The 27,942-nt window shown below is 53.4% G+C and overlaps 2 protein-coding genes across 13 annotated transcripts in view; one reads left to right on the forward strand and one right to left on the reverse strand.

Annotated features, from left to right (window-relative positions):
- The window catches only part of NEURL1 (neuralized E3 ubiquitin protein ligase 1), a 76,536-nt gene extending 73,614 nt beyond the window's left edge, over nt 1–2,922 (forward strand). For all 7 annotated transcript variants that reach the window (XM_036223665.1, XM_036223666.1, XM_016154477.2 and 4 more), the window contains one exon: nt 468–2,922. In XM_036223665.1, coding sequence (XP_036079558.1) covers nt 468–706 — 239 coding nt within the window. In that variant the 3' untranslated portion in view covers nt 707–2,922. The remainder of the gene's footprint in view (nt 1–467) is intronic.
- Nucleotides 2,923–4,310: 1,388 nt separating this feature from the next.
- Nucleotides 4,311–27,942, reverse strand: part of SH3PXD2A (SH3 and PX domains 2A) — a 213,972-nt gene continuing 190,340 nt past the window's right edge. For all 6 annotated transcript variants that reach the window (XM_016154473.2, XM_016154470.2, XM_016154472.2 and 3 more), the window contains 5 exons: nt 23,406–23,523; nt 19,632–19,969; nt 18,491–18,540; nt 15,659–15,778; nt 4,311–13,657 (listed from right to left, as the gene is read on the reverse strand). In XM_016154473.2, coding sequence (XP_016009959.2) covers nt 11,690–13,657; nt 15,659–15,778; nt 18,491–18,540; nt 19,632–19,969; nt 23,406–23,523 — 2,594 coding nt within the window. In that variant the 3' untranslated portion in view covers nt 4,311–11,689. The remainder of the gene's footprint in view (nt 13,658–15,658; nt 15,779–18,490; nt 18,541–19,631; nt 19,970–23,405; nt 23,524–27,942) is intronic.

Genomic DNA, 27,942 nt, shown 5'->3' on the forward strand with positions numbered 1-27,942 from the left:
ACTGAAGAAGGCATGCAGCCTCTGTATCAGGGCTGGAACCCTGGAGGAGCTGGAGCAGGCCCACTGAATCCTTGTTGGGTGGTAATTTCTGGAGTCATTCCATCCTGTCCTCAAGCTGGGTACCTTTCTCCAAAGGGCTTGTTTAGCACACAGGGAACACCAAAAGACAGCTCAGGAGAGACCTGCCTTAAAAGATTTTGGGCCCCTTTCCTCCATCCCTTCTCTTTCATTGCTTCATGGACACCCTAGCCTGGTCTGGGAGTTGAGGGGCCAGAATTGGGGCTTCCCAGAGTATAGGAAACCCCTCTCATGCCCAGGAATTTGAGCCATCAAAGTAAACAGGCAGATCTTGATAAATGGCGGGGGCAGGGGGTGGCAGGGAGACAAGAGGCCAGGGGACTCTCTTCCTGTTACCTAGGGTGGGGTCAGATCAAATCTTCCCCTAACTGGTGTTCCCGCATCCCCAGGGACGGCCCCCAACTCACCGGTGAGCCTGCCTGAGTCACCAGTGACTCCAGGCCTGGGCCAGTGGAGCGACGAGTGCACCATCTGCTATGAGCATGCGGTGGACACGGTCATCTACACATGTGGTCACATGTGCCTCTGCTATGCCTGCGGCCTGCGCCTCAAGAAGGCTCTGCACGCCTGCTGCCCCATCTGCCGCCGCCCCATCAAGGACATCATCAAGACCTACCGAAGCTCCTAGCCCGCTGCGGCGCCCTGCCCCGCACACCCGTCTCTTCAGACTCGGCTCAGCTCCAGCCAGGGGCAAGCCAGCGGGGCCCCTTCTCTTCTTCATTTCGGAAACTCTTCTCCCTTCTCCATTAAACATAGGAAACTGACGTCCCTGAAGATTTGGGGAGAAAGGGGGTAGCAGGCAGGGAGGTGGGGAGCGGAAGCAAATTACCTGCCACAGAGGAGTAGAGTCTATACTTTGCCTTCCTCTCTGCACTTAGCTCTTCCCTTCATGCCGAGGGACTCAATCGGGGTCTCAGCCTGTCCTAATCCTCCCCCATCGGGGCAGACTTCTAGGAGGTCCCTCTAGCCCATGTGGTACCTTTGTAAGACTTAGCAAGCATGTCCCTTCCTCTGGGAAGATGTGACCCTGAGTCAGGGCATGTGGCTTGCCTGGTGGAGTATGGATTGGACTTCAGCCTCCATTTACTCCCTCAGCCAGCGGCCCGTGAGCAGTGCACAGCCTGCTCAACAGCAGCTGTGGCCAGGTGGCCCCTGAGCTGCGGCCTTACACTCTGACCTATACTCACCTTCTTCCTCTCTTCCCTGTCCCTTTGGGCTTGGCAGCCAGGGGAAGGGAGGCCAGTGGATACCTCTCAGCACAGGCAGACTGCAGGCTCGACGCCATGCCCCTCTTCCCCTCACCCAGGGTGGGTGGATGGACAGGCCGCAGAAGGCTCCAGGTTCTGAGTCCCTGGCCCCATGCCCCGGCAGATGCCATAGCCTTTCTGCCCCAATCATCTCGCCCCTTGGTGCGGGCTGGAGAGCAGGGTCTGTCTTCTGTTGGGGACTCTATAAGAACAGGTTCGCATCTACTCTCTGTGACCTGTCCTGCATCTCAGTGCTGTCCTGGCCTGGCCTGGCTGACACTCACAGATGCTGCAGAATCCCCAGGGGAGGCCAGGGCCCTAGGTTGGGGCCAGGGAGGTTTCCTGGAATCAGACCAGCCTTTTTCTTTATTTTAATTTATTTATTTATTTGGTTTATGGGTTTTTTTGGGGGATGGGGGAGGCGGCTGGTGAATTCTCATTCCCCAGGCCCCTAGAAATGCTGCCCTGGTGTGCGGGATGCCTGGTGAGAAGGGGCAGCAGAGGTATTCACCCTTCAAAATCTTTCTCAGACTCCAGCCCAAAAGTCCATAGCCAGTTCTATTTACCGTGATTTAGAACTCCATAAGAGGAGGCTGAATTGGGAGGCTTCCTGGAAAATTGTGTCCATTTTACAGAGAGGCAGACTAAGCCTCCCTAATGCCCTGGGGCTGGTGGGTCACCAGAGCCACAAAGTGCCCTTCTTTCCTGGGCTAGAGCAGTTATCATATCTGGCTCAAATACGTCAGGAGGCCCGGGAGTACCCCCCCCTCCACAAGGACATAAAATGTTCTGGGAAGGCTGAAGGAGGGGAGCCTAGCTTGGGCCAGGGAGCAGGGTTGGGAGCCTAGTGATAGTTGGGGCAGGGAGCCTGTTCTTAGGAAAGGCACTCCACCCCCAGAAAGATGAGGGGGCTAGGAGCTGGATCTCAGTACCTCTGGGTTCTTGACTCCTGCTTCTGGGGTGAGGCTGTAGTCATCTTGCCCTGCCCACCCTGTCTGATGAGCTGTGGGCTGGGGCCGGCTCTCAGAGTCTTCGCCTAGTCTCCCCCAGCCTCCCAGCCCGCTGCCTCAGATGGCTTTTTATGCCCATCAGAGACTGCTTGCTGCTCCTTGTGGCTGGCAGAGCATGGAACTGGCCACTGACCAGTTGTGTGGTCTTGGCCAGGTCACAGCCCCTCTGCGCCTCAGCTGCCACCTCTGTGAAATGATTGTTTGGGGAAGGGGCAGTCTCGTGTGAGTCTTCGGAGTTCTCTGGCGAGGGCCTGCTGTGGGGTGGTTGGGACAGCACTGGGGGTCAGGACGCCAGGCCAGGCCTTTGCCTTGCAATGGGCCATTGGGAAGGCATGGTTCCACCACGAGACCCCAGTCTCTGACCCCAAAGACCCCTTCTGTGAGGGCGGGGTGGGGTGGGGGTGGCCTCATCCAGTCAAGGGTGTCATCTCAGAAGCAAGGGAAGGCTCTAAGGGCAGGGACTGCCTGGCCTGAGGGTAAGGGAGAGGAAGCCATCTGTCCTATTTTCTGTTTGTGTGGGGTAGTTGCTGCCTCCTTTGTGAATGTGGATCGCTGTGATTGTGAATAAAGGTGATTTCGTACCAGCCCGCGGGCTGTACTGTGCAGTGTGGAGGGCTGGGGAGGTATGGCCATGTGCTCAGGCATATGTGTTGGGGCGGGGGTTGGTGCTGGAGGGTCAGGTGTCCTGAGTAGGGTGGGGTGTCACCAATCAGGGAAGACTCCCTGGAAGGGGGGGCTGGAACACTACCTGGGCCTTGGACAATGGCCAGAATGCCAGATGAGCCTCGTAGGTTGAAAGGGGGATGCCGCTGCCCTTTGGTAACCTCAGGTCCCTGGGTCAGTGAGGAGCGAGGTCTGGGGCAGGAGTCGCGGGAATCCATGAGGCCTGCTCAGCTTCCCCTGTAGGCTGAGCTGCGCCCCAAACTGGCCCACAGCCCCTGTGGGGGTGGCAGCGCCACCTAGGGGCTAATGGAAAGATGACAGGTCAGCGGGGACTGTGCTGAGTTCCTCAGGAACAGGGCCTCCCTAGCCCTTCCCCAGGCCCGCACCCCTGCCCCTGGCTGGGAGCTCAGTTGAGCTCCCACTGCTGAGGCCTATACCAAATGGGTGGCACAGCTGGGCAGAAAAGGAGACCTTTAGAGAAACTTTCTAGATGTGCTGAGTACCTCTGGCTGGCTGCGGAGGTGAGGGTGCCGGAGGGGGTCTAGGCACAATTCAGAATCATGCTGATTTGGTGGGGCGGGGCCTCAAGGGCACGTGTGATACCTGCCTTCCTGCCTTCTCTCCTGGAAGGACACTCTGGCTGCCCAGCCTCTGCTTGGTCTTGAATGGCCACGGGCTGCTCCCTACGTCAGGACAGCCCAGCCCTGCTTACTAGAGTCTGAGGGGCCAGCTAGGCTTGCTAGATGTGGGTCTTTGGCTCCCAGATCTGCATCTCTTTCAAAGCCTTGGCTACTGCACAGAAGGCCTCCCGAAAAGCCAAGGTGGGAAAGGGGGAGGAGCTCAAGTATGATTCTCACCAACGCGGGTGGGAACTTCCCTATCTCCTGCCCCACCGTGTCCTCAGAGGGCCCGGGACCCTGCAGTTCATCTTGCACTTGGCATAATGTGGCCTTTGCCATTCAACTGGATGGGTTTTCTGGTGGCAGAGAGAATTAAGAGATGATTTTGTTCAGTTAAGAAGGCCAAAAACTTTATTTAATTTTCAGGGAAATACAAGAAAATGCATGTAAACATAAACAAAATACAAAACAAAATAACCCAAATCTTACAGTCGAGAAGCATGCCAAGACAGAGTATTTTCTGCAGACCAAAGAGTCCCGTCTGAATGATAAAGGACACCTGGAAAGTGGCAGGCCAAGGGCTGGGTCCCTTCCCCAAGGACACTGCATTTTTGTGATGAAAACAATTAAAAAAAAAACTATTAAAAATATTAGAAACATGGAGATAGTTTAGCACCACCATGGATTCTGGAAATTGTTTAGCACTCAGTTTGACCACACTGAATTCCATGTTCTTCAATTTCTCTGCTAAGGGGGGAACAGGGAACAACTTCTTCCTGACCCCGACAGGGCCTGCTAGGAGCTGGGAGGGGTTAAGTGGACGCCATGAAGAATTCTCCAAAGTTCTGGAGCCCAGAGACATCCAGCAGTTCACATGCAACCATGCAGTCCACAAACTCACACTTCAGGGACCTGCCACTCACATGTTGTTTCTGAAAGTCACTTTACTGCAGACGTCTCAGTAACTAGCAGTGAAACCCTTTCCCATTCTGTATCTGGATTTAAAGAAAACCTGTTGCAGAGAACAAGTTACAGATTCAATAATGGTGGCTGTTTACCCTCCTTTCTCCGAAATAAACACTTAAGAGCAGTGTGCCTTGTCATAGGCCACTAAAAACAAAAGGGCATATCCATGGATAAGTGTGTGTTGCACCCGATCTTCTAAGTCACAACAGTGGGCAGGCTCAGCAAACCGAGTAACCACAGGTTTCATCAGAGATACTTAAAAATAACGGGTCGACAGGAGAACCAAACGAAGTTGACTTCCTCCCAGATAAAGCTTGATGGTATCTAGACCCTGGGATTTCAGTTTGGGGGTGGTGGGCCCTTACTGCATGACCCATTTGGTCACTAGTCTTCAAGCTATATTGAGGCTAACTCTGGATTGGACAAAGGGAGGTGGCCAAAACCAGTTGGGAACCTGGGAAATGGATGAATAGTCTGGAGCCTGGGCCTCCAAACTCAAAGATCAGTTTGTTGCTGGTGACTTCCTCTCTCCATTAAGTAAAGCAGTGACCATTAAGAACTTGCTGGGGATCCAGCTCGTGACACAGCACGTAGCTGTTTCCTCCGGCCAGCTTCTTCTATGGCCTAATCTTGGGGCTCTTCCAACCTGCTCTGGCTGGACCCTTGGGTGCTGAATCACTAAATCCCTCCTTACCTGCTCTCTTCTTCCTGAAACACTTAGAATTGATTTCTTCCTTCTTTTTAATAAAGACACAACTCCAGATTCCAAATCCTTTCTCAGCCTTCTCATACTTTCTCCTTTCTGCCTAGAAGACATCCTCTTCTGGAAGCTACCTCCCCAGGGAAGGGATGTAAGCCCCAGACACCCCAAACATGCACACACTCATCTTGCCAACGTGCCTCTCACTCGCCTCCAACGTGCTTAATCCATCCTTTTGCTTTAAAACAATTCTTTCTCTCTTTGTCTCACCTTCTGAAGTCCAGCCCCATGAGCTAGGATGGAACTAGGGCACAGGAGAGACCTTCAGCACAGGGACCCACTCTATAAGGCCACTAAGTTCTAGGACTGGGATGGGAGAGGAGGCTGATTGTCAAGGTCAGGTGCAAACTTAAGATTAAAAAGATAGGATTGGGGAATGGGTATCACATGGCAATTCCAACTTTATAGGTAGGTTGGGATCAAGGCCTTGGAAGATAGAGCCCTCTACCCACTCTATAAGCACCATTGTGCCCAACTTGTGGTATGGGAACTCACGTGCACAGAACAAAACAGGAAGGAAGCTAAAATCAGTGAGGCTGTTTTTCCTGAAATGAGGTTACAGGTCACTGACCCTTACCCTTCTCTGACCACAGAGACTACCCCCAAAAAGGGATCATGACTTAGGCAAAAAACTCAGTAAGGCCAAGGGGGAACCCTCCACACTATTCCCATGGAATGTTCAGACGGGGCCCAAAGTCTAGACTAGAGGTGCTGATGTGTATGCATGTGCGGGCCTCCTGAGTTCACCAGGAGCAGGTTCTCTCCCTGACCAGCCTAGCCTGACCCCCCTCAGCAACACAAGAACCGAGGGTCAGCAGCAGTTTCATTACATGGGGATTCCCACAGTGATGACAGACATGGCGACGGGTGGGTGTCGGCCTGCTACACGACCCACATGCAGGTGGTGACCCAGCCGAACCACCTCAGCGCTTCCACACCTAGCGGCATCTCTTCTCAATATCTTCATTTTGGGACCCGGGACCATGGCCTAGGCTGCTTCTGCTAGATCTGTTAATGCCAGTGTGAAGTTTCCAACTAAATAATAAAATAATTAAAAAAAAAAAAAAAGACACATTGCACTCTCCAGCCAGAATTACGTGTGTGAATAACACACACACTTGCTGCTGCCAGAAGTCGTGAGTCCCGTGGGCCCTGCCCGGTGCCGATGACTTGTACGATGGAGACAGCTTGCCCAGTATTTTCTCCCCTCTAACCCCATGTTATTTAGTTCAAATGGGAAATTATTCTCTCTCTCTCTCTCTCACACACACACACACACTTTCTCAACCACACACAGCCCTCAAAAAAGTGAGGGAATCTTAATTTTTTAGCTATGTGGATGGCTCTCTTTCCAGAGAGCTCTGAGTCAAGACTCTCAAAGATTGGACATAGATGTATTCACTCCGAGGAGACACTTACGTGTGGGTGCACAATCCTACCCTGGGCACGCAGATCCATATTTGTACAGAAATTCACCAAATGGAGGGGTTGGAGCAGCAAGTGTACAGTACTGGAGGTGTGGGGACAAGCCGGCAAAGGTGTGCCTGAGCCCCGAGAGGCAGAGCTCCAAGGGCTTGGACCCAGAGACTTCCTGTCCCGCTGCTTTCTCTACTAGCGCCAAGTTAGGAAGAGGCCGGCTTGCTACCTGTTGTGGGCAGTTCTGTCTACAGAGACCTGAGTAGGCCCCTGGTAGGCCCCTGAGTAGGAAGCTTCTCTGAGACCCTCCGGGGGCTGTCAGGGTGTTGAGCAGAGGCGGGGCTCTTTCCTCAGGCTGAAGTCATTGAGATGAATGGCTGGCCCAGGCTTAGCACCAAGCCCAGTTGCAGGCTTGTGGGAATTGGTGTCTCACTGGGACATGTAGGGCTCAAGGCACCCACATCCCCGAAAAAGGATCTGGTTATATCTAGGGTTCCTGCCCATAAACTAAACTGAGGTTATATAGTTTTAGAAGGACTCAAACATACATCAAAAGGATCATGGCCCAAACATCAGGAGACTGGGGAGGGAGAGAGAGGGCTGCTGGGGGTGACTTTTAGGACAGATCTTTCTGAGCGGCTGGCTGAAAACAATGGAAATGAAAACAAGGAACAGTTCCTGGATCTCCTTGCTCTGCTCCAAGGGCGGAGGCCCCGGATGGTCAAGAGCCCCATGCCACTTCCCTGAATCCCTTACTTCTGGGTGGACGACACCCAATAGAAATGGTGGGGACCCCAGCCATCTTGCCAGGGAAAGGGGTGAGGGGAAGAGGGGGAAAAGATCAATACCCAGGAGGCCACCTGTCTGCTCCACAGCTCTGACCCCTTGCAGCAGCCGGGCCTCCTCCTATTGAGACTGGGCCACCGGGTCTCCTGCCACTGCCCCAAGTCCTGGCATCTCCTTTGATAATATTGCACTTTTCCTGTCTCTCAGATTGTTTTCATTTTTGACTGAGAATGCAAAGTATTTGGAGAAGGTAGGGGAAGTGAGTAACCTTAAAGGAATAATATATTAGTTAAATACAAAAACAGGAAAAGTAGGGGTTACTTTTTTTCCTTAAAAACAAAACAAACTACCAAACCAAGATCTAAACTTAAATAGTTCTACGCTTATTCTGCAAATACTAGTAATATGAAAATAATGCTTAACCGAAATTCCCTTGTTTTTTTTTTTTTTTTCCCTTAGATGATAAGAGTAGTAACATGCCTTGCTGAGGAAAGCGATGGATAAATGCCACTAAAATATGCTGCTCTAACATCTGAAAGTGATTAAAACAATTCTATATAATGCCTTCGTCAAGATGTAGAACTGAGGAGGAAGAAAGAGAAGCTGTGGGGGCCACGCTGGGGGTGGAAGGCCAGAGGGCTGGCAAAACAGGGCTCGGCCACAGCTAGGAGCAGATGGCACACCTGCTGTTCAGGGTTACCCCTTCCAGCTCCCTCACGTCGCCCTCGTGGTCCCTTGGCCTAGTGGGAACATGGCAGGGCCAGGGAGCCCAGCCGGGCCCGCTGTTATAAAGTGGGAGAGAGATGAAGACATTTTTTTCCCCTCGTAATAAAAGTCTTTCGACTGAAAGAAAAAGCACCAATGATGCATCTTCGGGCATTATATAAACCTCAATAATGACCTCAGAAGGGCTCATTACGATTAAAGTTGCAGTATACAGCCATACGATGTCGTTTCACATTTTCAATCGCAACTGATGGAAAACTAGGTTTGGACACTGCTGAGATTTCATTTTTCTTTTTCCTTTTTTAGTTCGATCTGGTTTTCCTCCAGATGGGTCAGAGCCACAGGCCCCTCCCTCCTCCACCTGCTGCCAGCAGTACCCTCCAACATCACGAAGCAGCTCAGTAGCTCTAGGGAAAGGCCCTCTTGCCCTGGGTAGGGCTAGGAGTCCAGGGGCACAAGGCCTGGCCATGTCTGAGAGGGAATGGCAGGCACCCTTTTTGCTTCAAGTATTAATATTCTCTTTCGGTTTGCAGGTTTTGTGCTGTGCTGTGAATTAAGGGGTGATGGTGAGGGGTGAGGTGGGGCATGGCAATCCCTGTTCACGGCCCAAATCTACACGCTGTCACCAGGTGGCAGCATTCCCCACTTTTCCTCGATGCCTGAGCAACTCCCAACCATCCTTTGGGCTGGATGCCACAATGTAAACATGATGACCACACAATAAACTACATGAGGGGTGGGAAGCAGTGCAAGGAGAGATGCAGTGGGGAGGTCGGCCATTAAACTACCTATGTGATTTTGGGGAAGTCATTTCCTATCCCTGGGCAGCAGTAACAGGAGGGAATGGGATGAAGTGACCTTTGAGGTCACTTTTAACGACTCTATCACTTAGAGCACTGGGGGAGCTGGAGGAACGTGGGCCTTGCGGGTGGTAGGGAGCCCCATGGGGCAGTGCAGACAGGGAAGAAGGGCAGGGAAAGGCAGGCTCTGGGGAGCACTGTGGTCCAGTCCAACTGAGATGCTCTGTGCTTGGCAGATGTGTCCTGCACTCCTTTCTGGCCTGGCTGGCATGTTATTGATTGAACTGGCTCAGTGCAGACATTTGAGGAGTGAGGCCGCTGGGGCCCTCCCCCTGGAAGATAGCTACGTGGAAGGTCCTTTAACCTGACAGTCACTCTACTTTTAAATTTTATTTTAAATAATCATAAATTACTTTTTTTTCTTTTAATAAATATGTGCTGCTTAAAATGAGAAAAGTATATACTGCATCTTTAAGTAATGCACTTTGCTCTCTGGGTTTCTTTCCATTTTACCTTATTAAAGTGCATTAATTAAAAAATAATGAACCACTTCTTTATCATTATTGTTCAAATAAGTCCAAATAATATTAATATGAAGACACTAAACCACTACCATTAGTACTGCAATCTAGCAGATTAACTCAACATCCTGCTCTATTTAATACTGTCCAGCAGAAGAAAATAACTAATTTTAATTTTAAACAAACTCACAAAACAAAAGGAAACAATATCTCACCATGGCCCTTCAAAAAAGAACGTGAGCAGTTTGCGGTAGCTGCCAGGCATCAGTGTATGGCAAGGGAGGAGGGCTGGGGAACATCCCCAAGCAAGGCCTCGGGGCTGCGGGGGGTGGAGGGGAGGCGGAGAGGGGGGGTTATTGAAGGCACAAGACCCTGGGGCTCGTGCTGATCTCCAGGCAACACACATTGCCTAGTGGGGAGCAGGAATGGAGGGAGGGCCTTTCCTCCTCTGTAGAAAACACCAATGTAGTCCAGGATTCTGGCAGCGGAATCGGTGGCTGTGAAGCCTGATCTGTCCAAAAATCAAAGGCACGCGTGGAAATCCACTCCCAGCAAAAGGTGAGTCCTTGGAAAGCCGCTTTGGCTTCTAAAGGGTCCCCTCTGAAACGTCCAACGACTGAAAGACAACAGCCCAAAGTTGACAGGGACTTTATATTCCCTTGCTTCTCTCTTCATGGGAGCACCGCCCCTTGGGAAGGCCAGGTCAGGTCCTGGCCTGGGGTCTTCCATCTTCTCGGGCACCTGTGGCATTGCCTGTCAGCTGGGAGGCAACTGGTGGTGGTTGCTCCAGTCTGGCCCGGGGGCCCGGCTGGGGTCGCCTCAGCCCGGCGTGGGGGTGATGGCCACTTCTCCACAGTTCACATGTAAGGCTTTCGGTCCCGCTCAGGAGAGAGACCATAGGCAGAATGGCAGTCGCCCGGCAGCTCGAGAGCTGCCTTCTCTCCTGAAGGAGACCCTCCTCCCTCCTGGGGCTGGGCAGGATCCAGAAGAGCAATGTCTCTGTTTCGCTGCATCTGGGAGGCGGGGCTCCTCCAGCCCCCAGTCCCTCCAGCAGATGCCGTGCTGCTTACTGTCCACACAGTGGAAACCGAACGAAATGACTGGCTCGTGGAGCGGAAGCATGTGAAGCACAAATGACAACTTCCCTTCCCACAAGGGTATGACAGAAAAACCCCATCCACTGCCCATCCCATCCCCCGTGAGGCTGACCACCCTTAGGCGCCCCCCAAACCCTTAAAATACGACCAAAACCCAATGCTCGACATAGAAGCCCCAGATTAATAAACCTCTCCCAAAACATGCAAAGGAACTGCCCACCAGAAATATCTAAAAATAAAGTCTGTGCAGACTGTGAAAACATCCACGGCTTCGCCCACCCTCTCTGTAAACTCAGGCAGGTGGTCCTCCACGGGCGCCCTGGGCAGCGGGCAGCACGGGCTCCCTTCTCAAGGCCAGTAACGGCTAGGAGAGGTGGTCCTTGCCGGCACCCGGGGAACTGCTTTTTCAACTAACAGAGACTGACAGTGGCCTGGGCCGGGGACAGGCTGAGCACACAGCAGGTGCCTCCAAGCCCCCGAGCCAGCAGTATCTTCTGCCATATCACCCATTCTGGGTGGTGGCAATCCCTGGGAAACCAGCACGATTCACGATTACAGATGAGGACAATACAAGGGCCATCTCCGGGGGCAAGATGCCAGCACCCGGAACCAGGCTAGGCTGGGGCAGGGCACAGGAGGCCCCTACAACCAAATCTTTTCCAGATTTGCAGCCAAGGCACAGCTGGGGTTTTCCACATGGCCTGTCCCAATGGCACCGAGTCGATCAACAAAGTCACCAAGGTGCACGCGTGGGGCTCAGTTGTCTCACCTCTGGTCCCAAGCCTCCCCTGCACATTCCCTCCCTTCCCTGCACAATGTCGGCCCCCACCAGACCCTCCCTTCCAGCTGGGGGACAGCCTGGAGGGGGGCACCCTGGAGGGCACACATTCTGCAGAGTTTAACGTTGTCCTCCCCCCACCCCCCACCCATTTTCCCTTTCCCTGTTGTCTTCATCTCACCATTCGTCCGCACTTGGGCTGGAAGGACCCAGGCCCCCAGTTAATTCTTTTTCTCCAGGTAGTTGGAGGGCACCCAGCCTTTGAAGGGCTTCACCCCATCCAGGATCTGGCAGTACCACCAGCCATTGGGGTTCCTCTCCAGGACCTCCATGGACACGCCCTCCTGGAAGCCCGCCGTCTCTTCATCCCCCTCGTAGTCTGCGATCGAGACGTACACATCTTTGAGGTTGTTGTGGATGAACTGGGATTTCTCGATGGGCTTGGGGCGCACGGGGGACACAGGGATACCGTTGCGCTGGGCGGGCAGCAGAGGCGCGTCCGAGCCCTGGCTGGCGGCCCGTTCGGCCAAGCGGCCCTTGGCCTCTGCGGCAGCTGAGCGGGCGGTGCTGAAGGAGGAGTTCCGGCGGACACCCCGGAGGCTGTCGGTGGCTGTGAGTGACTCGTTCCTCCGGAGGGCGCAGGACAGGTTGTTGTCCTTGGGTGGCGGGGACACGAACACCGACTGGGGCCTCACTGCCACCTGCCGCACCCCATTCCTCATCTTCACTGCCCCAGCCCCCGAGGTCTTGCCGAAGCCGCCGGGGGGCTTGGAGGGTATGGGGGGCGTGGCCCTCTTGCTCTGGTTGACGGTGTTCAGCGCTTGGACCCGCTTCTCGATCTTCTCCAAGCTGTCTGACTTGCCCTCGTGCTGCTTGCTCTTGGCAGTTCCTGCATCTGGTTCTTTGCCAGAGGGGTCGGGAGACTCGTTCTCACCCAGCACCAAGTAGTGGGAGGGGGCCCAGCCCTCCAGCCCCCCAAAACGCACGTACCACCAGCCGCCTTCCTGCTTCTCGAGCACCTGCACCTCCACGCCTGCGGGGAAGCTGATCTCTGAGTCCTGGACCTTCTGATAGGCACTACATGTCACGTAGGAGGTGGCTTGCCCTTCCCGTTCCTTTTTGCTGGGACATGGGGGCGTGGCAGCTGGGAGGGTGATGACGTCAGCCGAGCCTCTCCTAGACCCCTCGTTGGGCCCCTCAGAGGCCGTCTGCGGGGGCAGCTCTGAATCTTCACTCTTGGAGCCCTTAAGACCTCCCCGGAGCTGGCCTGTGGGTCTCAGCTGGCGCCGTAAAGTGCTAATGTCCATCTTCTCTTGACTCTGGGACTCTGCGCGGTTCAAGAATGGCTTGGGCCGGACCGATGGCTTGGCCCGGGCACAGGAGGTCAGCCCAGCCTTCAGGTCAGTGTCTCTCTTTGCCCCGACCTTGGGAGTGCCACGGATGCCTGCGTCCGAGGCAGATCGGGGCTTCAGGTCACCACTGTGCTTGGACAAGGAGGAGGAAGAGGAGGATGAGGAGCAGGTGGTGTTGATGGTGATGGATGAGGAAAAGGAGGCTGAGGAATGGTTCTTCCCCAATTCTGCTTGGGCGTTCTTCTCTGCCTTGAGCTTTAGGAGTGATGATGATTTGGGGGACCCCGATTTGGGGGAATTTTTCCTGGCAAGGGACAGTGGGGAGCCCCCTGGGGAGTCACTGTCCCGGGAGGAGCGTCTGGCTGACAGGGTATCCTCTGCACATGGCCGGAAACCCTCGTTCTCATAGATGGTCTCCTCTTCTGGGGCCACATCCTCTGAGGACCCACCTACCTTGAAGCGGGCCCTTTGCAGGGAGGAGGCGGGTGAGGGCCTATGGGGCTGGGCGGGCCGCCGGTCACCTGAGCCACTGTCCTCTGTGGGCTCCTCACTCAGCTCTGGCTCTGAGTCGAAGCCAAAGGCAGGGATGTCATACTCAGGCTCCTCATACTTGAGCTTCAGCGGGGAGTCCTGGTTCTCATTAGTGCCCGTTGATCCCTCCTCGGCCTCTTTGGGCTTGCTGGGGGGTGCTGGTGGTGGTACCTTGGGCCGGGTCAGAGTGCTTGTACGGCGGCTCAGGTTGGGCTTCTTGCGCTTATCGATGTAGGATGCGGGGGCCCAGCCCTCCTTCTCACCAATCTGCACATACCACCAGCCGCCTGAGTTCTTGTCGATGACCTAGGGGAGTAATGGATAGACAGGCCAGTGAGTCGGGAGGATTGCTGGGACCCTGTGATGTGCCAGGCAAGGAGTTTCATATTTTGGCTCTAGGAGACATGTCTGTTTTACAGATGACTGAGCCACTGAGTAAGTGGACCCAGGACTCAATGTAGTAAGTGATGGGCTAGAATTCAAACCCAGGTCTCTATCGTCTCTTGGGTGTGGGGGCTCCCATTCTCTAAGTCCCTCTTCCCTGGCCCTTCGAGTCTCTGTCAACACCCTGGTTGAGTTGGCCTCCTCTACAGAACTTCTCCTCCCTGTGAGCTACTGCATTTAGAAAATATACTATTCCCAGTCCCTGCGAAATCCAGCTTTCCAAGGACTCATGCATAAAAAAAACTACGATTCCCCTGCTCTCATCCTCCTCTCATCCCCAATATTACTAAGTCCTCCCTTGGTGACCCTGGAAAAGATTCTCATGTCAGGGAGAATGGGAAGATGCAGGCGAGTTGAAGTGGGAGGTATGGCCTGAGGCCAGAGCCTCCCTACAAAGCACCTCCTTGCTGTCCCCACTGCCTGTGGTCCTTTCTCTGCATGTGGAATTCCACTGAAATCCCACTAGCTGAAAAGATTTCTCTGGGTTAAATGGTTTCCTGTGAAAAGGGTGGGGGCATTCAGTCATTTCCATGTTAGTATAAACTAGTTCAAAGAGTTTCTCAACTGCTATTTGAAATTGGCTAAGGGCCGGAAATGTGGTTATTGGTTCATTTGGATTGGGGAAGATAATTTTGGATAGTGTAGCACTCCTGTAGGAAGAGGTCTCAGGGATGGGGAGGGAAAGCATGTAAACACTGGCACTGGGGGAAGAGGGGCAAGGAAGGGAGAGAGGACAGAGACTGCTAAAGACGAGCTATGCCTGAGACTAGCCCTATGCAACCCCACCAAGAAAGAAAGACTTTTTCTCCTTCCTTTGGCCCTATATTCTATCCTTCGCCCTTCCTACTCTGTACCTAAAACTCAAGCTCAGGTGGATCCTAAGATTGACAGTTCTATTACATCACAAGCTTTGTAGCCTCTTCCAGAAACCTAAGCACCACTGAGAGAATGGTTTCTCTTGGAAATTTAGTTCCAGGTTCCAGACATGTGATTTAAAACATTCACACTAAGGGTATCACCTCTTCGACAGGCAGAGACTGCCCAGTTAATCTGAAAGTTTTACATGAATTAATTGGATTTTCCTCCATTACTACACAAAGCCACTCAACAGAAAACAACAGAGTCACAGGTTTCTGTTCCCTGAAATACTATGTTCAGGGCCGGCCGCAAAGTAATTTTTTCATAAATGCCAGGAGGCAGGCCGGGAGGGAGCATCCTAGAGCATACATACTACTACTCCATTTGCAGAGAGAAAAAAATCAAAGCCTGTGGGGAGAAGCAACTGCATCCAACACCAGAGGGGCCCTGGCGTGGATGTGCCCAGAACCCGGGTCCCTGGTATTTTACTTCAGTAGCCTGGACCACATTTTCCCAACAACAGTACTTCCTAAGGTGCTAGCCTCCAAGGTGCTCCTGGAGAGAAACTTTGCTGGGGCCAAATGGGTCTGGGCAATGCTGCCCATTCTAGTCCTTTCCGAGCTTCACTGTGATATCTCCATATCATAGTCCCTGAGAAGTTCTGCAATTAAAACAGCAAAACTGGTTGGATTTTGTTTACCCACTGTTTTCAGACGCATCAGACCACAGAAGCCCCATCACAAGCTGCTGCAATACACTTTGAGAAGTGCTGCTGTGAAGGAAGCACTGTGAGCCCGGGGTGGAGACACTAGTCCTGGGTTCCAGTCCTGACTATGGCACTTGCTAGCTTTACGGGTCTTGTTTCTGGACCTTTCCTGTCTGTGTCTCAGGAACGTTGCCAGCAAGATATAACAGGGAAATGTGGCAGGTCTTTGACCAGAATCAAAACCCTCAGCCCCCAATATTACTAAGTCCTCCCTTGGTGACCCTCAGCCCAAGGCTCACCTCTGCCTTCTGTCCACCCCGAAAACTGATCCCGTCAGAGATGCACGACTGGAATTCAGCAATGGTGTAGTACTCCACCTCAACAGAAGGGGGCTCTGGTGGCTTCGGCAGCTGGAATCCCTAAGGTAGAGAAGGACTCAGTGAGGAAAACCCACCTGATGAGAACAGTAAGGGCAGTGAATGTGGTGGTTACGCTAGCTGGACAACAGCTGACCTAAGGATGTATCACCTGAGTCTCAGAGTGTCTCCCCAGGAGGTCACTCATCCAACCAGGCTTTCTAAGAATACCTAGGATTCACTTGAGAGTCGTCTGAGCTATCAAAATGATCATTTAATAACACAGTAATTTCCACTCTTCCATCTCTGGAGATCCAGTTTTCCGAAGCTTCAACAGCTAGGTCCCAAAATGAAAATTAAAAAGCAGAGAAATCGTCATAATGAAGTCTGTGCGCACTGACCTGTGGCGGTGGGAGAGGACAGCCACCACCCTTAAGGGATTAGGGCTGCAGGGGTGACGTCTGGCTGCAGAGGCAGAGCCAGAGAGCACAGCCATCTCCATGGGTGGAGAGGGAGTGCAAGCGGGCAGGGGGCTGGGTGAGGAGAGCCCTTGGTCGGTCATCACGATGCTGCCAAATGGCCAGGCAAACACTGACTAAAACTCAGGATCCTCTGCTCTGTGGGCGGGGCAGAGCACACTAGGTGGCCTAAATGCTTGGACTCTGGCATATCAATATCTGGGTACAACATTCAAGGACGTTTAGAATTTGGTTGCAGCCTATGACTTGTGAGCCTCATTCATTCGTTTTACAAACATTTATTATGCGTCTACTGGGTGCCAGACACTGGTCTAAGGCACTGGGTGTCCCGTAGTGAACCAAGAGGATGACCTTGTCCTCATGGAGTGGACATTCTAGCTTTACCCAGTCTCTATTCTGGTCAAAATGGACTTTGTGCCTCCCCATTACTTTCAGTATGTCTTAGTATCATACAAAGGTGTTAGAACAAAACGATTTTTGAGAAAAGGTATGTGTGTATGGTAGACTAGGGAGGGGGAGGTAGCTGCGGCATAGCAGGAAGACCTCAAAAGACCTCTTGCAGCTGGGCACATGTGGGTTCCAATCCCAGCTCAGCAATTCACCAGCTGTGTGGCCTTGTGCAAGGCCCGTGATCTCTCTGAGCCTCAGTTTCCTCTTCTATAAAATGGAATAGCGAGGTCATTAGAGTTACTGAGATAATGTACTAACTTCTGGCACAGCCAGGGGCACGGGAAGATCTCCAAAAATAGAAGCCGAAACTGAACAATCCCCTTGAAACACCACCCTCTCCCTTGAACCTTCTTTGTCCTTCAAGGCTCAGCATGCCCTAATCCAGCCAGTCACTGCCCAGCTGCCTCAGGTCCGAGGGAGTAAAGGGCAGGAGGAAACTGGTTTTGATGTACCGGGTATGGTTCAGTCAACTTGCCCTGGTGCCTGGCCCTGCAGCGGTGCGTGTGAGCAGATGCGGCCCAGGCCTCAGCCCAGGACCCCCGGCCAGGTGGGATTTAGCCGGGCCTAGCTGGAAATAGCAGTCCTGCCTCAGCAAGCCCCACATTTGCTAAGTGTGGAAGGAATTACCCCACTCTTGCCAAAATCAAGTCTGCCTGAACATAATTAGCTAGGGCTGAGAAAGATGGGAGGAAACACATTTTGCTGTTTAGTCGTGTAAAATGCTAGGGGAAAATGAGATAGAAACTCCACTGGGGGCTGGTGGAGGGCAAAGACAGTCTCATTTCTAGTGGCCCAATCTCCAATAATCCTGTTTAACGAAGGCTCACTCTTCCAGGGCCTGTTGCTATCCCTCTCTCTGGGACAGGCGTCACTGATCACAGTAACTCTTGCTATTAGTCCAGATATGACTTCAGAAATATTTTTCCACACAGTGCAGCAGGTAGGCCCTCCAACAGTCACAGCCGGCACAGGAAATAGAAACCTGATTGCCAGTCCTCAGCACACATTGTCCCATTTCATCCTTATGACAGCCTTAGGAGATGACTGGTACCATAGCCATTTTATAGATAAGGAAATCGAGGCTCGTGGAGGGTAAGCAATGAGCCTGGAAGTTGCCATTTCTAGGTGTCAGAACTGGAATAGGAATCCATGCCCAGCAGGCTTGAAGCCCCATTTTTCTACTGCATCCCACTGCCCCTGATGACAGGTCTCTGTCCTAGGGCTCTTGGCCTGCCACCAGCATCATTGCTGGCCCAAGCCCAGCACCCTGAATGAACACTGGCTTCCTTCACAGTCTGGATACCAGGACACCCCACCTATAGGAGCCAGGGAGCCCAGCAGCATTGAGCCTCTTTAAGCTTCAGTGTAGTCCAGTCCTGGCCACTGATCCCGCTACTGTAGGGTAGTCACTGGTCTGCCCTCTGCCCTCCAGGCTCTGGTATGCATCACCTCCATCGGGCATTCCCAAGAAAGCAAGGCAAAGCTAAAAGGCTTCCAGACTCACATGGACAGCAGCCCCATTTCCGGCCCTTAATAATGCCCCATCCGGACACTCTTGCTGGCCAGTCTAAATGTTTATGTCTGCCAGTGCAGTGGCTGGGATGGATTTATTTAGCTTTGGAGTGCACAGCGTTTTTGATTATAAACTGTTTGGCTAGGCCTCCAGAAAGGTAGGTTTCTGCAGGCTTCCCTCTCTGCCCCACTCCGCAAAGCTGGAAGCCCCAGGAAAGCCCTGGGAAACCTCTGGACCAATAGGCTTTTCGATGAGGCAGCAAGTTAACTGGGGCTGTTACAGTGCATCCCCAGAAAAGGAACGAAACAGGGAGAAGAACTTCGGCACACATACCAGGCTGGATTCTCTGCGAGGTGGAGGCCTTGTCCTTAGGTTTGGGGAGCCTAGAAGAAGAAACATGGCTTAAAAAATCCCAGCCAGACACTGGACAACAGTGCTTGTACCTGCCTTTCCTGGGTGTGACCACCTCCTGATCCTGGGAAATTCCTGCTTTTGTCCTGCATTTATGAAGGACCCATGCTCTGTCACTTTAGGCACTGTACTCCAGCTTCCTTGGTGGGAAACCACAGGCCTTGAAGCTTCCATGAGCCCTCTGAAATAATGTGCACATTGCAAAATGTACAGACACAAAGGAGGCATTTTTCGGCAGGAAGGGTAGATGGCTTTATCAGATGTTCAAAGTTAGCAGAGACTGGGTATCTGTTCACTACTGCTAAATTCTTAGAAGCTAGCACAATTCTAGGGAAGAGGAGGTGCCCCTAAAACATTTCCCAACTGACCTCCTAAAAGGTTTCAAGCACAGAACTAACTTAACCAAGTTCAGAACTAAACAAAAAAAACAGCTTTCCTCCAGATTTTAAGGCTGGCTGGACACAAACAGAAGCTGGTCTCTCATAATAGAGAATAGTTTAGCCCTCAGCTGAAGGCGCGGAGCCAGAGATGTGCAGAGACTAGGAGGACGCCAGATCGCTGGGCTTCTCCTATAAGACTGAAGAAGATTTCTGAAGGATGCCCCTTAAAGCTATGCTTGTGGGGAGAGGAAAAGCCAACCTGTCCACATCTTCTACGTTTCCAGTAACCGGTGGAAGGTGATCATGAAGGGGCGTAAAACCCAGAAAGATGTTCCTCTATCGGCAAACCAGCCTTGCATCTATGGCTCACATTTCACGGCCCAGACTATATTTTTCTGCAAAGTGAGCATTCCTGGCTCTCCACTGGAGAGGGAGGGAAGGCTTCCTTCCAGCTCATATAGTCGTGTAATTTATCTTCAGTGGAGGAGCTGGGAGGAACTGCCTTGCCCACTCCTGTGATTAGCATGTGACAAGTTGGCAGAGTGAGGCTGGGGTGTGAGTCAGTCTGTATCTCAGAAATAAAATGATATGGGGGTCCTGCACACCCCTCGCTCCCCTTGCACCCCATGCACACTCTACACATTGCTTCGCACTGAGAACCCGAGGCTCAGCCAGGCTCTTACTGATCTGGGCCCTCTGGGGAGCGATCCTGGCCACGGCTGGGGCGCCCTGGGCCAGCTTGGAGATGGTCCTCTCAGGGACCCCCAGGGCGCTGCCATTGGAGGCGTTGCAGAGGATGGGCAGGCTGATCTCCTTCTTGGTGATAGGCGCTTCCGGGCCCTCGCCTTCGCCTGGCAGGGTCTCCTTGTCCCCTGATGCCTTCTTGTTCAGCAGGTTGCTGATCTCCATGATGTTCCCGATGATCTCCACTGGGCCCGCCAGGTTCTTCTTCCGTGCTGGCAGGTCATCCTTGGCTTTCTTCAGGTAGGACGCTGGTGCCCAGCCTTCTTTGCCCAGGTACCTATGGGGGAGGAGTGGGACATGGGACATTAGAGCACTGAGGCTTGACTCCCAGACCCAAGCTCCATTTGGCCTTGCCCAGCGAAGCCTTCTATTCTGTGTTCTACAGGACACTTGGCAATCCCAAGGTGGAGAGAAGCGGAACTGAGGGCAGGTAGAAAAGACACCCAGAGCACCATTTCTTCCTCTCTTTCTCCTTGTTCTTTGCCTGATTCTTCTTGGTGTGGGTTCTCAGACTCTGCGAAGTCAGGCAGACATGGGACCTTCAGGTGAGAAGATTCCTCAAATTTTGGGCTGCCCAAAAGGTAGATTTAATAACAGCCTGCTTCCTCACAATCACTAGAGCACAATTTAGAGATAAGAAATGAGAAAGTATCTAGAACTAAATGCTTGATTGTCAGAGAGGTGAAGAGGTAGCCCAGGTGCGTTAGAAAACTCGAGTTATAGTCTACGGTACCTTGAACAAGTCCCTACCCTGGAGCTCATGCTTTTCAATTCTGCAAAATGCAGGGATAATGTAGCTGCAAAGTTTTATGTAGAAGGATAGACACAATGAAACTAACTAAGAAGATGTCTATAAAAAAGAGTGACTGAGTGGGCGAAATGTAGGTACTGTGCAGAGGTGGCAGATAGATGGACAGTCCACAAACAGAGCAGCGCTAGAGGGGACATTTCAAATCAGTGGGGTAAGGATGGATTATCCAGTGAGTGAATTGGGGGTGACTGATTATCCAGTTAGGAAACACGAGTGGGACCCTGGCCTTACAACGTATAGCAAAATAAAAAATGCAAGTTGTGAATATTTTTGCCTGATCTTGGGGGTTGAGAAAATCTTCCTAGATGGGATTCCAAAAGCTGAAACCGTAAATGGGAAGACTAAAGCACAGGGCTGGGTAAAACTTTAAAACCTTTGGTATGGCCAAACAAAAACAAAACGAAACAAACAAAAACAAAACTAGAAACCTATAAACAAAAAAGAAAACACATGCCAGGGATGACTTAATTCTAGGTGATTTGATGACTTCTGAGAACAAGCTTTTCCCTTTTCCGCCCACGGTGTTGAGCTTCTACCCAGACCCACTGGGAGCTCAGTTCCTAGTCCAGCGGTCGTCAGTGCCCCCAAGTCTGGGTTGAATGTCCCTGTGTGTTCCCTGGACACATCTGGCTTTGGAATGGCTCCTCCATGCAGATGTCTGACAATATCCCCTCCTCGACCTCCCCAATCTGACCTTGTTCTTGGGTACTCATTAGGTGGAAGAAACAGAAATGCAAAAGATAAATTTTTTATCGACTTTGCTGGAAAGCTCAGGTAGGAGGCGGCTTCTCGTGCTTCTATCATAGGAACGTGCAGGCAGGCTAACTGAAGCTCACCCATCTGGCCCCCCCTTTGGGTCTCGGAAGGCAGAGATCAGCAAACAAATGGATAGAAATCAGGGTGCTGGCAGACAGAAGCACAGGATTTCAAGGGTGGATGGAAACAACTAGTTGAGATCCTAACCTTACATATGAGGCAACAACCAAGACTCAGAAAGGCAAGCAAGTAGCAGAGGGTCACAGAGCGAGCGGGTGAGAGCATCCAGCCCAGAAGCTGGTGCTTCTGCATCTCAGAGAAAAGATGAAAGGTACCTGCTGGCGGTTGCAGGTGCTTTTCTATGAGAACGCTGTGGAGAGATGGGGAGTGGGGTCTCATGGGAGCAATGGTCAGGCCAACTCATTGCCCTGAGTGCTCCCATTTCAAACCCCGTGTGTTCCTTCAGTGTTACATGGATAAAATTAGATTCCGGGCGGAGAGATGCAAGGGAATCAGGAGCGGCTGTGTGTCTGGGTCCAACTCTGCTCACATCTGCTTTCCAGCTCTGGAATATGGAATGACTCCAGAGGGAAGCAAATTGGAAAAGGAGAGATGGAGAGAGAGGGAGGGTGTGTGTGTGTGTGGGTGTGTGTGGGGGATGGGGAGTAGAGAAGAAAGACAGGAAATGAGAATCAACACAGAGCCTGGAATGTTGGGAAATGGCATATTTAAGGGGGTGCCTGGCAGGCTTCTTAAGGTGGAAACTTTTCGGCAGGGTTTTCTCAGTTGAAGCTCCTGGTGGCTAAAAGGCTACGCCATGTAGACAAGAGTTGACTAGAAGAAGCAGCTTAAAGTGACTTTGTTGGTCATTTTCGAAAACTTAAAAACAAACAAAAACGAATAAACAAACTCCAGCAGCTTGAAAGTCTAGGGCGGTGACTTTGGTTAACACATATCCAGGCACATAGTCCCGTCCCACTTAACAAGACAGAAAGGGGCACCTCAGCCTTCCTGACTGATGTGCATGGGGCCAGGACAGCTATGTCCTGTCAGGTCACACTAAGGTTGAATCCCATGAGGCAAGTGACTTTCATCCTACCCCTCAGCACAGAGCAATCTTAACACCAGCATGGTCAGCCAGGGTCTGAGCGGCCATCCTGTGAGTGCCTACATCACCTCGGCCAACCCTGTCCCCGCTATGGGAGGCAGCTCAGAACACGCATCTTGCCTACAGTGGGTCTACAGTTCCCAGGTGTGGTGGGCTAATGTGGTCCCCAGAGCCCACGGATATGGAACTATCTCTGCCAGCCAGGTTACAGGCAGAGGAGAAAGAAACTGAGTAAAATCATCACAGCTGAGTGGGTTCCAAAGGAGCCAAGACACTTCCCGAAAGCGGGGCTCCCTGAGGGCTGCACTGGCCGCCAAGCCCCAGGGCAGAGGGGACTGGATGGGCGGGACTTGGTAGGAGAGAGGCACAGGACGCCTGAAGGATTTTGCTTATTTCCAGAAGCATCAGAAAAGCTCCCCATTCCCCTACCCACACCCCCAAAGGGTTTCTCGGCTGGGAAGTATGATTAGGCCTTCAAACAGGGAGTGGCAAAAGAAGGAAGAGGCCTCTGAACTAGGCCTGGGCTCAGGCCTCACATCTGCCTCAGCTCTTGCAACCACGTGAGCCAGCTCTGCAGAGTGGGACAGCGTCTGGGGCCCTCAGTGCTGAACCGTGGGCAGCAGGGGTGGCCCGCTGGGACCTTAGTAAGGCCTATGGATGCCAGTGCTCCAGGAGGCCTGAGCTGCAGAGCCTACCAGGCAGCCAAGGCCGGACGCAGAAAACCAAATTCAGATGTGCTGGGCCCTCTTGGCAGTTGCATGGAAATGGATTGCCCCACTGCCTGTGAGCTGAGCCAGGGCCTCTGTGCCCTACTGGCTGCAGCTCAGGCTCTGCCTTATGTTTCCCAGGAGAGACTCTTCAAGAGGAGCAACCTCTGCTCGAGCTGTTCAGCTGTGCACACTCGGCACAGCCAAGCCCGGACCGTGGGCGCAAAGCTGCTGTCAGTATCTGTCTGCCAGAGCTGGTGCCCACGGCCACTCGGCAGTATCTACCTGCCCTGCTGCCCAGGGCATCTCGCTCCTCTGCTGGGACTCCTACCTGATGTACCACCAGCCCTCCAAATTCTTCCGGATCACCTCCACAGTGACGCCCTTCTCGAAGCCAATCTCGTCCTTGCTTTGGCTGGTATAAGGCTGCACAGTGATATACTTCTCCTCTGTGGGTGGCAGGCAAACAAAAAAAGCACAATTATTTGAGGTCGGGATGCGGGTCCTCCTTTCTGTCTCCTCCTCTTCCCCTGGCCTGGCCTTGCTTAGCTGGTTGCCGAGGTGCACCGGGTCAGCCTCTGGCTTTTCCAGGGAGGGGAAGGGACCAGACTTCGGTGCTGCATACAGTGTGTGCCAAAGCCAGCCAGGGCCTCAGAGCCCTGGGCAACACAGAGGCTCTCCCAGACTTCCGGTGCTGAGGGAAGGGTTAGGAGCAAGCTGCACCTCATGGGGCCTGCATCAGGAAGTCTGGGACCACCCTTGGGTACCCCCGAAAGCCCCGAGGCCCCATGGCATGCCTCCTCCTTCCCTGAATGTGCCACACTTCCACCTGTGTCCCAGACTTGCTCTCCCAGCCCTTCTCCACCTCAGCTCCTTAAATCCTGTCTGATCTCCCGATGGCTCGAAGCACGTGAAGCCTTACCTGACCCCTGATACGATCACCTGATCATGTAATTTCCCTGAGAGGATTCCGGGGAACACCTGTTCTATGGGAGTGGTTATGTGTGTCTTAATAAGGATCCCATGTCGCTGACGGCCGCACAGTCAGGCAGGACCCCACGGAGCCCTGAGTGAGCCGGCGTGCCCGTGCACCTTCTGGAGGACAGCATGCTGAGTTGACCATGCAGTATGGCAGACTCCTCTGGGGATGCTCCTGCTATGGTCTCACAGTGTGACTGCGGCCTTGTTCAGGGTTTCCCAGGCACTGAGAGAGCAGTACCTTGTGGGAGCTCAGGAAAAGCCTGGGAGGGCAGGCACGGGGAGGCTGGGCCACACGCGTCTTCCCCGGTTCCCTCAGCCTCTCTCCTGGCAGGACATCCTGCTGTCTCTCCATGGGCCCTTGCTCTGGCTTCAAGGGAGGTGCTTCTCCTATGCCTGCTGGGGTCCAGCTCTGCCTGTCCCCAGGAAGCCCCTGACAGCTAGACCCACAGCTGGCCAGCTATAGACACCCTCCCTCCTGGGTGGAGAGCATCCCAGAGGACTACTCAGGCCTCAGGAAGAAGCACACGTCCTCACCTCCACCCTCTGGGAGGAGGAGGACTAGAGTAGAGGTGGAAAAGAAGTGGACACCTGGCCATGCCCTTTCGGGGGCACCCTGAACCTATGTTGTCCTCTCTGGCCTGGGGGCTCCCCGGGCCCTGACACAGTGCCTGGCAAACAGCAGGAGCACCACAGGGACTGTGGAGTGCACGGATGAAGAGGAAGGCGGGGCTGAGCAGGGGCTCTGAGTGGGAGGCTTCGTAGGAGCTCGAAATAGCGGGATGCTGGCACAAGATGCTGGCACAGAACGCTGGTCTCTAAGACGCCTGCCCCCTACCTCCTGGCTCCCAGCCGTGACAGTCACCCCCTGACGCCTCGGCTGGACACTGGCGGGCAGCCTGCCTGAGTCCCTGGCAGCAGTGGGAGAGGCAGGAGCTGCCACCCCAAGTCCCTGCAGCAGGAGGGCCATCTGTACATTCTTCTCTGGATTATCGGGGTCCTGTCTGCGGCCCTGCGCTGGGCTGTGATAGCAGCTCCCTTTGGGATGGAGGCGGCTGCCTTGCTAGACTGTGAGGATGGAGCTGATGGGCTGCTGGCCGAACCTGAAAGGTGCCAAAAGGCAAAAGGTGGGTGATGACCCATGGGAGCCCCTTCTCTACTTCAAGCCTTTCTCAGCATTGACTAACTAGCTCCTGGAAGCTTTGAGATTCCAATCCAGCCGTGCTGGGGAGAGCTGCCAAGACCGCCTGAGAACCTCTTGCAGCCAGATTGTGACTTGGGCCTTCGAGAAGTTCAGTGTTCTACAGTCCAACCCTCTACTCTCCTGCCTGCTCCTGGTCCTGCTCCATTTTCCAGTGGGGCACGGTAAATCCTGGCCCCAGCGGTGGCCAGAGGGCAGCCCAGGCCCCAGGGATCGAGAATTCTGAGGTTAGGGTGAGGCGAGGTCTGACTGGGCTCCACATTTTGTCTTTGCTCAGCTGGGCTATTTTTAAAAGCCTGCGGTTCGAGCAGGAAGCCATTGTTAAAGTTTTCCTAGGCAAAGTTGCTTTTTCAGAGAAAAATTACAGTCCTCCTCTTGGGAAGATCAGAGGAGCCCTGCCCGGCCACATGGCAGAGAACAGGGCCGAGACCGTGTCATGCAGGCTCAGGCTCCGGCACTGCCAGCCCCTCGCAGTGGCCCAGGTGACACCCTAGCGTGCATGTCGAGGACAGAGTGCCACAGGCCATGTAACTGCCCGCTTTGCCCTGAGCCTCTTGGGGTGGGCAGAACCACGGATATCAGCTTTACCTAGTAAAGCCGAGCTGCTCCTACAGAAGGTCCTGTTCCTGGTGGCCCTGGGGCTGACGTGAACACAGATGTCTGGGAGTTTATGAGCTCTTAGTAAGATATCTGGCAGGCTCAGAGGCTTGTCCTGCCCTGTAGCTGTGAATGTTCCAGGTGATAAAAATTCAGAGCCCTGATTCCAGGCAGGGTAACTCTTCCAATTGGTTTGTCTGAGGGCTTGGTTTTCTGCTGTGGTTGGCTCAGATGGAGGAGGCATGAATTACCTCCATGCGAACATGTGCTATGTGGGACTCAGGCCCCCAACTCACAGGTTTCCCTGAGGGAGAAGCAGATCTAGCTTCCCCACAGGACCGGGGCCACGAACCCCACCGGTGGGCCGGTCAGGAGGATGCTGAGACCAATGGAAATGGCCTCAGGGGATGACCAAGTGATTCGAGTTGCTTGGGGGTCTCTAGAAGAGAAGCCTCTTAGGAATGAGAGTTGAAGGAAGGGGGTGGGGTGGGTGTAAGTGCTGAGGGGCATCTCAGGGCTTCTGAGAAGCACTGAGGCTGTGGTCACTCCGATGTGCCATCAAAGGATGGCAGCAACCCCGCCCCAGGAAGGGCTGGCCAGGCCGCCCACTGGGTGAATGGATGGGTAGCTATGGGGAGGTGGACAGGCCTGTTTTGGTTTGGGAGGCAGGGGCTAGAGAGCCCTGCAGTTTCCAAACCACAGACGCCTCCTCTTTCCAAACACTTTCCCCTCCGTCAGCAGTCTCCCTGGCCCCCCTCCCGGCCCCCACAACTCACCCAACCCCACTGCAAGGGGCCTTCTGATTCCAAAGGCCTGGTTGGCTGAGGGAACGGGGGAGTGGAGGCCCCGGGGAAGCACTGCTCTTCTCTTGTCTAGTTATACATGACCCACTGCCTGCGTCCCCCATCCGCTCGGCTCTTTGCAGCAAAGTTCCTCCTAGCCAACTTTCTGCACGTTTTTCTTGGCTGCCTGTTTCAACTTAGCCCTGATTTAACTTAGGGCTAAGACTGAGAAATAATGTTGTTACGTCTCTTATTTGAGAGAGAGAGAGAGAGAGAGAAAGAGAAAGTAGTTGTGGGCTTATATTTGCTTCTATATTTGCATACACATGGGTGACCACAGAATTACGCGTTTAGTTGGGTATTTGTGCCTACGTATGTTACTGTATGTTTGTAATTGTGACTACGCTGCCTGTGATATGTGCCACAGGGGTCATGTCTATGAGACTCCAAGAAGCTTTGTGTGTGCCTATCGTGTTGCTGCAGAGGCGTGCATGTGATGTGGCCGTAAGCAGTTTGTGTGGACAGCGTACCTGTGACTGTCAATAAGGTATATGCGGACAGTCTGCACGTGCCGCATGGGCGGAATTCCGTATGTGTATCTGTGCCTGGCTGTGTGCTCAGCAGGTGCGTGGACGGACAGACAGCCTTGGGGGTTGGATGTGACAGTGTGCTGCAGCCGCGGCTGTGGCCGTCAGGGTTGTGCACGGGTGGAAGTGCTTCGCTGGCTGCGTGCGTCCACGTGGTTGGGGAGACAGAATCGTCCTTGGGGCTCGGCGTGTGAGGATGTTTGGCGCAGGTGCTGGAGGGGGCGGGGGAAGGCCGAGCCTTCTCTCCTGCTGTTTTTTCAGGCCAGAATCCCACTTTGCTGCCGAGGCTTGGGGCTGTGTCCCAGCCTGGTCCCCCAGCAATGCTGCTCCACCCCTTCTAGCTCTAGGGCAGCCTCTTCTTGCTGCTTCTAGAACTTGGCTCCCTGCTCTGTGCCAGGCCCCAGGGTCCAACTCATGCTCCATCCTCAGGACAAGATGGGCTCCTCACGGCCAGTGCTGTGACCCTGACATTAAGCCAGGCCTCCTGCTGCCTGGGGCATGGGGACAGATATCACAGTCTTGCAGTCGTTCGGGAACAAACTTCAGGGTGGCATGTGAGTCACAGGGCACCCCTGCCCTTCCAGAGAGGCTGACGTGCCCTCCCAGCTGTGCCATGACTGCCCCAAAGCACACGTGATGTGCCCTCCTTGAGGCAGGAGAAACTGGCCACTCAGGGCCTGGGGGCTCTGGAGATACGTAGGAGTTTGTTCAGAGATCCCTACC

Source organism: Rousettus aegyptiacus, unplaced genomic scaffold, assembly GCF_014176215.1.
Source record: "Rousettus aegyptiacus isolate mRouAeg1 unplaced genomic scaffold, mRouAeg1.p scaffold_m13_p_6, whole genome shotgun sequence".
Taxonomy (NCBI): domain Eukaryota; kingdom Metazoa; phylum Chordata; class Mammalia; order Chiroptera; family Pteropodidae; genus Rousettus; species Rousettus aegyptiacus.